The sequence below is a fragment of the Morone saxatilis genome, unplaced genomic scaffold (assembly GCF_004916995.1).
Source record: "Morone saxatilis isolate NCDOM2014 unplaced genomic scaffold, NCSU_SB_2.0 Contig16, whole genome shotgun sequence".
Classification (NCBI taxonomy): domain Eukaryota; kingdom Metazoa; phylum Chordata; class Actinopteri; family Moronidae; genus Morone; species Morone saxatilis.
In genome coordinates, this window is record NW_023339718.1 from 14159245 (window position 1) to 14168089 (window position 8845).

Below are 8845 nucleotides of genomic sequence, written 5' to 3' on the forward strand. Positions count from 1 at the left end.
AAAAAAAACAAACATCAGCTGCTATTTGTGTGCTCACAAGAATGTACATGTGCAAATAGTATGTGTGTGTGTGTGAGAGAGAGAGAGAGTTTTTGCTTAATTCTTTAGTGTTTTCAATGAACCCATGTAAAGTAGGCTATCTCGTGGCAGCAGATCCCTAGTGGTCATTACCCTTTTTTTCCTGCTATTTCTTGGCATGTATGCTCACTGAATTATCTTTCTTTTTTCTTTTTCTCTTTTTCTAATTCAGCTGTAGTGTCTTTTCAGGAGAATTATCTATAAATAAAAAGAGCTAAATTATTAGGTTTTTTTTACCCCAAAAGGCAGAAGAGTTGGGGGCTTTTTCTAGCTTAACCTCGTGTCAGCAGTCTTCCTCACAAGCTGTACAGCTCCAACAACCTCCATTAAGAAGGTAGGGCAGATTGTATGTTGCCAGACAGGCAAAGTCCAGGGCTTGTCCCACAGATTTGCATTTTCTTTGGATGACCTTGAGGGTCAATTCTGGTGAACTGAAAGAAAATTATCTATAATTAAAAACAGCTAAATAATTTTAGCTAAAAAAGGCAGAAGAGTTGGCAGACTTTTTCCAGCTTTGAGTCGTGTCTGCAGTCACCTCCACAACAAACTGCAAAAGGTCTGCAAATGTGTTACTAATACTACTCAGATCAGCATTTTAAGATTTTAATCAACTCAAAGCTTCTACCATCTCGATTTTGGTGGCTGGATAGTCGGAGGATACAGTTTAGTGGTCTATTAGTGAATAAATCAAACTGAAACTGTGAAAGTGAGGAGGACAGAAATGTGGTTTGTCAGTCTCATCCTGTGGACTCAATCTTCTTGATCTTGTTTGTACTGTTTTTCTGTGAGGAGGGACAAAAATAAACAATATATGTACTGTTTTTTCCCCATAAATCAATGCTTTGGTTTCCACTGATATCAGTATATGCAACTTTAAAACACATTAATATCCCATGCATCATACCCTCAAACCCTCACATAAAACAACTGTGTGTGGAACTTTTAAAAAAGTTTAAACGATGGCGCCCTCCAGTGGTAGAAAACAACATGCTGCTACAAGTTTTCTACAAGCAGAAAAGATTTGGATCTACTTTTCTCAGTTGATTGTCTTTTCTTACTATTGTATTTGTGTACAACTTTATTTATTTGATTGTTATTCATGTTGTAAATACATATTCTTTGACTTTATTCCTTGGTAATATTTTCAATGTATTTGATTTTATTTATTTGAAAGCTCACCAATAACCAATACCAATAATCTGACATTCAAAGTTTAACACACAGATTTTTACCATCTGGAAGGAGGAACAAAACTATTTTGGGTAACTGTAAGTCAAAGTGTCTCTCTGACAGGCGCCTCCACTAAATCCTACACATTGGTCCTTTATGAACACTTTTTACACAAACATATTCTGCATGTAGACACACAATTCAGCACCCACACTGATTATCATTCACTTTAACACTTTTCAAACACACCACCATGGTGCCAAAGATGGTGCCAAAGAAAGGGATTTTCACATCCTATGCAGAAAGGCTTCCACTAATAAATCAGACAAAACAACATTTCTAAAAAGAAACAACAACAAATGCATCATCAGAAAGAGAACCACTCATAAGTCTTTCTCGCTGACTTTGTGAAACTAGATGAACTACTTTTTCTCAAGCAAATATATTTTGGCAACACACTTGGAGGAATTTTAAAGAGAACTTGCAGTGTAGGTCTACTGTAAGTACTCTTAACTACCAGGTACCTGTTCTAATATTAAGGGGTATATTATGATCATTACAGAGCAAGAAAAGCTGGAAGTGATAACAGATGATAACAGGTTACTTACTAGGTTTGGGGTACTTTCTAATTAATTGCAGTGCACATTTATTTTTACTGTGAAATAAACAGAGGTCCCAGGAAAAGGCTATTGTCAGGAACACACCGTAGTCCTGTAGTCTAAATATTACTGTGCATGTTGCATTTACAGTACAACATTGTACTAACTGTACTTAGGGGTGGTTCAGGGTTGTGTGGATTGATACTGTTGTTACACAGAGTGTTATTTGTTACTGTTAGGGAGTACAGGAAGTAAACAAGTGGATGCTTGTTTATGACCTGTGTAGGGATGGTCACGCTCACATTCTCATTTAATTCCTCCCAAACATAATTTTACTCTCGTTCAGTAGTTCATACTATAATCCTGTAATTTTGGAAGATGGACCTTTTTAGTTCCATATCCATATCCATATCTTTAGTTTAGATATTAGCTCCTGCTTCCTTAACTTCACATGTTGTTCCTTGTACCCAACAGTATGATACATTTCTGAATTACTGGAGGTGTCTCCTTTCTTTATGTGAAGACATTAAGTGTGTATGATATTTTTACAAAGCATGGCTCACCATTTTGTTGTAGTTAACACAGAAATGTTTGTTAGGGACATTTCTGGTAATTTGGGACACACATTTCCATTAGTGTAGGCCCTTGCTGTCAACTCTCAACATTTAACATTTAAAACTGATTTCTTGTTTTTAGTATAGACTATGTCAAAGGTTAATGGATATTATGCCTGTTATGATGTGGTATAATAGCTTAATTCTGTCCTCACTCCACTCGTCTGCAATAGATTATGGATAGGGGTTAACCCGTATATTAAACAAAGTAATCAAGACTTTTGTAGGCTACAGCTGAATCAGAAGGCATCAACATTGCTGCTTAATTAGACTAAATTCCTTGATGTCACTACTTGCACACTAAACATAAAACTACATTTTGACTTTGGTGGTAACTATCGTCTGAGAAAATTATTATATTATGCTAGTGTGAACAAACTATAAGACCTATTATTACAGACAATCTTGGGGTATTAGCATCAATTAACTCCAATTAGCAGACTTGGTCTTGGAAGTTGTTTTGACACAGATACAAGCCCCTGTTTTGTATCAGGTTATATGAATAAATATTTCATTTACATTCAGTTGCAGAAGTACAATGCTGTTTTCTTTTGCTGTTCCAATTTACTTAATGTCCCCATATATCTGAATTAATTCATAAATTTACATTATTTTAAGTGTTACAGGTGAATTTTATAGGTTGCACAATAGGCCTAAATGTGAAATGTAGGATGTTGATGTAGCAACCAATGGAATATGTTGAATGAAGTAAAGTACTGCAACATTTACATCCTGATTTATATCACGAAAAAAGCTGATTTAACAGATTTAATCTTTTACTGAAAATGATTTTCAAGTCGCTTTTATTTTTTTAAGTTGTCACTTTTGTATTTGTTTAACTGTATATTGTCTATACGTCTGTCTCTGGGATACTGAGCTCACTTTAGGTGAACTGAGGGTTTGTGAAGAAATGCAACTGTCAAGTTTTGAAAGAAGACTGACATTGAGCTTATGTCATAACTCAGTAGCCTGTTTCAATTTACACCCAAAACAGAGAGCAGACCTAATGCCAAAACTACCAGCATTATCTACACAAAACCCCTCGAACAGCTCCATGGAAGTCTTTATAAGTTCCCAGATAGATTGTTACCCTCTTTTTCACTAACTTCACATCTTGCACCCTACTTACCTATCAGTAGCCTACCATAACGGTGCAATGTTAATACAAAAAGCTACCTGTTCGGGGACAGAAAGGTGGCATTGCCATCACAATAACAAAAAGTGATTTGTTTTTTTAGGTTGAATAACTTCATTTGGGGTCTTTTTTAAGCATTCCAAGCAAATATTGATATATGTGATTGTTTGAGATTAAATCAGCATATATTTCTGCCACCTCTAAAAAGTCTAAAGGCCACACCCTGGATGCATTAATATTGCTCCACATCTGATCCTGGCTAAAGCATTACTTCACTTACATGTGTTTCTTACATAGATTGCAAAATAAATGTGAAATGTCATTTGTTCCTGTATCAATTAATAGAATATTGTGAAGCAAAATACTGCAACATTATGTCCTGATTCATGTTTTATCTGCTACTAACAATTATTTTCAGTTCTTACTTATTTATATGACTTTATGGCTGTCTCTGGGATATTGAGCTCACATGAGGACAGCTTGGAGGAGACTTCAAACTGTCATGTTTTGTAACAAGAAGAGGAAGGCAGTTGGAATATAAAAGGCTGGCTTTGGAAGAGTTGACATCTTCCCTCGTTTTTGTCTCACAGGGTTGATTAAAAGTCTCATTGTTCATAATGCAGTTTTACGGAGTTCTTGTTATGATGGTGACTCTGTCTACAGGTAAGCCTATGAGTTATATTACATTACATTACATTTATTTAAATTACACTATATCCAAAGCAACTTAAAATAAGTGCATCTAACTATTTGGACACACAAATCTCAGAAATCATCAGCTTCAGTCAACAACAGATGTGTTTTCAGTCTCAATGTCAGATTTTGTAGAGTTTCTGTTAACAGTCCCACCTTGTAGTGAGTGAGTAAAGAGCATAATGGATTGACATTGTAACACAAATTAACATAATAACTGAGTAAAAGTTATTGATATAACTTTCAAAGGGTAGTAGCTTTTTAACAGTGTTTTTTAGAGGGAATTAGGATTCATATTTGTCAGCTCAAACTTCTCTTCACATTCTCTTAATGTAAAGTTTTCTGTGGTTGCAGAGGACATTACCTGAAACCTTTGTAATGATGTCAATCTAAAACCACATTAACAAAAACATCTATTTAAACTTATGGGGTTTTTAGTGAACATTTGTAAAACAATGAGATTTAGATTTGATGTAACTTAAACCATGTGTGACTGTGTTTCTGTGTAGCCTATGGACTGAAATGCTACGTATGTGGTGCTGACAATAATTGCCAGCAACAAACTTGTCCTGACATCTCGGACAGTTGTTCAACCACCACGGTGAATGGTAAGTTGTTTTTCCACAACGGAACAATTTTTTTACTAATAATAAGCATTTCAAATAGATGGAGCTGATATATTTATGTACCGAATGCCTGTTAGTTTTTGTTGTCGGTATTGAGGTTTTTCCATTATATTTTTTAGGTGTCACCGTCAAGAACTGCGGGGTCCTTGCTTCCTGTCCAAGTCCCATGAAATGCTGCAAAGGGGACTTGTGTAACAGTGCCATACCCACTGGTTCCAGTGTCTTCCTCCTGATGGTATCCTCAGCCATCATCACACTGTTTCTCTGAGGCATTCTTCTCTGAGAATATCATGTAGAAATCTGTGAATGACTACAGAGAGAATTGCTCAATAAAACTACAATTTGATTGACCGTTGAATTCATTATTTCTTTAGGTTCTGCATTTCACATCACTATTAACAGAAAACATAGCTTTGTTATAAAGCCCTATTTAGAAAGGACGACAAATAAGGTTTTACATCTTGTGGTCTTTAAATATTAGCTGCCAATCACCAAACGTGTTATTGCATTGTTTCTACAAATGTCCTTCACACGAAACAATATTTTTTATTGGTCTGAGATAACTAAGAAGGACAGAGCAAAGACTTGGAAAATCACTGTTCCCAGAACATGTAAAATATGTGGCCTGTTGATAAAAGTACTGTAGCTAAAACAAAACGGTTATAGGATGTTAACTGTTATGGGAAAGGGTTTGAGTGACTTTTACTTAAAGTCTTAAATAATAAAAAATAATCATTTTTCTAAAGTGAAATGTTTCTAGGCTACCAAGTGCCATAAAATCAGTTGCTCCTATGCTAGCGTATGCCACCCTGTCATCTTAGACATTTTTAATATTTGTGTCACAAAATATTAAACATGATGGATTGAGTTCATGACAGCCCCAGTTGTCTAGAACAGTATGTTAACAGGCCCAGTTACCTAATATGAGAGTGAATTTCTATCTATTATTGTGCCTAACAGACTGTTAGTTCCTCTTCTGTCTGTGGGCAAAGCAATGGTATTCCAGTGTGAGTGTGGAAGCTTTCATGTGTTACACATGAAGGTTGAGAATTATGTCCCCAAACCTGTGAAATCTCACAGGATAACGGCAGGGAAACACAAGCTATAATCACAGAGCCTTCAGTCTCTGCTAAACAGTGCTCATCCTGCATTAGAAAAGTTAAAAAGACTAATAGAAGCTAATAGAACAATGCCCGAGCATCAGGGAGAAGAAAACACTGAATATGTTAAAATGAAGCAAATTAATGATTGACAATACAGACAGAGAATTAAATACATGACTCGTATTAAGAGAAACTCTACATGCTACATGGCTTACCTTACAAATTCTGGGACCAGTGATTTTCTGAATCTTTGCTCTGCCCATCCCATCTCAGACCAATCAAAACAATCATTTCATAAAGGACTTTTGTAGCAACAATGCAATAACATGTTTGGAGCCCAGGATTTAAAACCTTATTTGTCCAATTTTGCCTCACAAGCCTATTTTACCTGAACCTGTCATCCTAGTGGAGTATGGGTTCTTGGTGTGTTTTGAAGGTCTGAAGTATTTCACTTGGCAACATGTTTTCTTTATAAACATATAGCAAAGATCCATAACAAGTTCTAAAAGTAACATTTAAGGTAGTCTTCAGGATTTCAGGTGGTTTTCTTGCTAATCTTAGTGTCCCAAATGACTAATAGACTCCACTATACGTGGTTAGGTGTTGATTCTGATGAATAATAAAGCAGAAAACCAGACCTTAAGATGTTGGACTTCTTCCTTTGCTGCCCTTTTACTTTTCACGTCACCACAAAGTGCAAAGTAAACAAAACAGGACAAACTTTCTCACGACTTCATACACAAATAAAATGTAGAAAAAGATTCGATGAGGTCAGATGAAGCTGGATGAACCTGTCACAAAACGTATTTCTTTATGCACATGAAGCTGCTAAATATTTTCTATTATCTTTGTAAAAGACAGTGTTAGGTTGGACTTTCTTTTTAGACGTGGAAAAAAGAAAAAAATCAGACAATGTTACGTATATAGTATATGGCACACTAAGAATAATGCCTTTATAGATGAATAGGATGAAGAAAATCTACAGCTAATGCAAAAGGATAGCGCTTTCCAAGAGTAGTTAGTCAAATCTAATATTATCTAAAGTTAGTCTTGTTTGTTCATAGGAGCTTATATAAAGATGGTTCATTGAATAATTCGTGTAAAACGGAGCATATTGTTGTTGCCACTGAAAACTCTGATTACATAGCTATGTTTAGGGTAACAACAACCTTTGGAACCTCACTTAATGTGAAGCAGAAAATGACAAACGACAAACAACATACTACTTATTTGGAGTTTCTCTTTTTTTCTCATCCACAACAATAAAAAGACCGTTAACATTACCAATCACCACTTAAGAAACACTTCCCTTCAGCATTTCAAATTCTCTTTTTCGTCACCTTGGAAATGCCTGAATAGATTTCACTAAAAGCCTCCAACGGTAAAATATTGGCCAATTCATTTATTCAGTGTTTTGACAAAATCCCTTTAACTGACAGTTTGCATTTTGAGATCTACGTACAAATTATAAAACATAAGAATTATGGACATACTGTGGTATTTTCTCACAGTTGTTCATCTCTATATACGAGTAACATTATTCCAAATTATACATTTGTTTTTTTCAGAAATGTTGCTGTTTAATTCAAAACACCTTGTGTAAGATTTCAACATTTCTAACTTTTGCACCTCCTGGTGGTAGTATCAAGGCTGACAGTTTATAGCAAGATCATTTCATTCTTCAACAAACAAAAACCATCAGAATAATTCAAAATATGCTCTAATCCCATACAACATCTATATGTAGTAACTTAAACATTTCAAAAACAGTGCTGACTCAATATTATATAGTAGAATTATTTTCAAGCAAGGCATTTAGATGAGTTCACCAGTAGCACGCTTTACTCTCATGCCAGCAATCACTGTGTAAGGACAGACAGACTTATATAATTAGATGGCAAATGTCTCATGTCAGAATAAAATGTACTTTGCAATGCCAGTGTTTCAAAATGTGAAGGTGCAATTCATCAAGCATATCACTGTGTAGAGTGTTTTATCACTATACTGGTTCTCTGTGCTAAAGTTGGCATAGCTTAGTTCAGCTGATAAGGCAAGTAAAGACACAAGGCAGACATGGACAGCACTTAAATATGGCATCTTTGAGAACTGTTTTACAAGGCAAACAAGTAGTATAATTGATCATAATAAATCTATTTCTTACTGAGGATCAACAAAATAATTATCACAAAACAAATGTTTTCTTTTAAATCTACCCTGAGCTGTGAATTTAACTTGTGCAGATGACAAATAGCAATAAAGCCACAGATAGATTTTGGCACTGAAATGACAGAATGGCACTACAGGTCGATGAACATTGACATAAAAATATTTGTCCGTTGATCACATCAAGTACTCAAGATTTAAACCCAGAGTGAATTCACTTGAATTTGCTGTATATACAATCAAATACTATCCACACATCTAAAGGAACTAGTTCATAAATATACAGAGAAAGTGAAAAGTGAATTATGAGATACATGTTCAGTGCTATGCAAATGAAGGCATGTTAGCTTAAACGTAGGTAGTTGGGAACATTATGATTTTCCACAATACAGCAGTTATCATGTTGACATAAGGTGAGGCATGTCCACTGAGTAGGAGTGCATTTGTCCAACTCAAAGTGCTCATTTATTGCCAGCGCCAAACCACGATAAAGACACATAATTTGTTACCTTATCGTGCAGTTATTCAGTTTATAACCTTGAATAAAATTCACACTGAAAGAAATAAGGATAATTCTCACCCTAAAACTGAAACCATTCGAGCTGTGGGACTAGAAATCTAGATGCCCATTAGGTGGAAGACTGCAGTGATGAGACAATCTGAG

The 8845-nt window shown here is 35.3% G+C and overlaps 2 protein-coding genes across 2 annotated transcripts in view; both read left to right on the forward strand.

The window, feature by feature from the left end:
- The window catches only part of LOC118326255 (CD59 glycoprotein-like), a 15771-nt gene that overhangs the window by 3040 nt on the left and 3886 nt on the right, over window positions 1–8845 (forward strand). The gene's annotated exons all lie outside the window — the stretch shown is intronic.
- LOC118326256 (three-finger toxin MALT0070C-like) lies at window positions 4131–5260 on the forward strand. Its single transcript, XM_035659223.1, has 3 exons — window positions 4131–4259; window positions 4799–4897; window positions 5035–5260. Exons 1-3 carry the CDS (start codon window positions 4214–4216, stop codon window positions 5181–5183), a joined length of 294 nt encoding a protein of 97 aa, XP_035515116.1. The 5' UTR covers window positions 4131–4213; the 3' UTR covers window positions 5184–5260.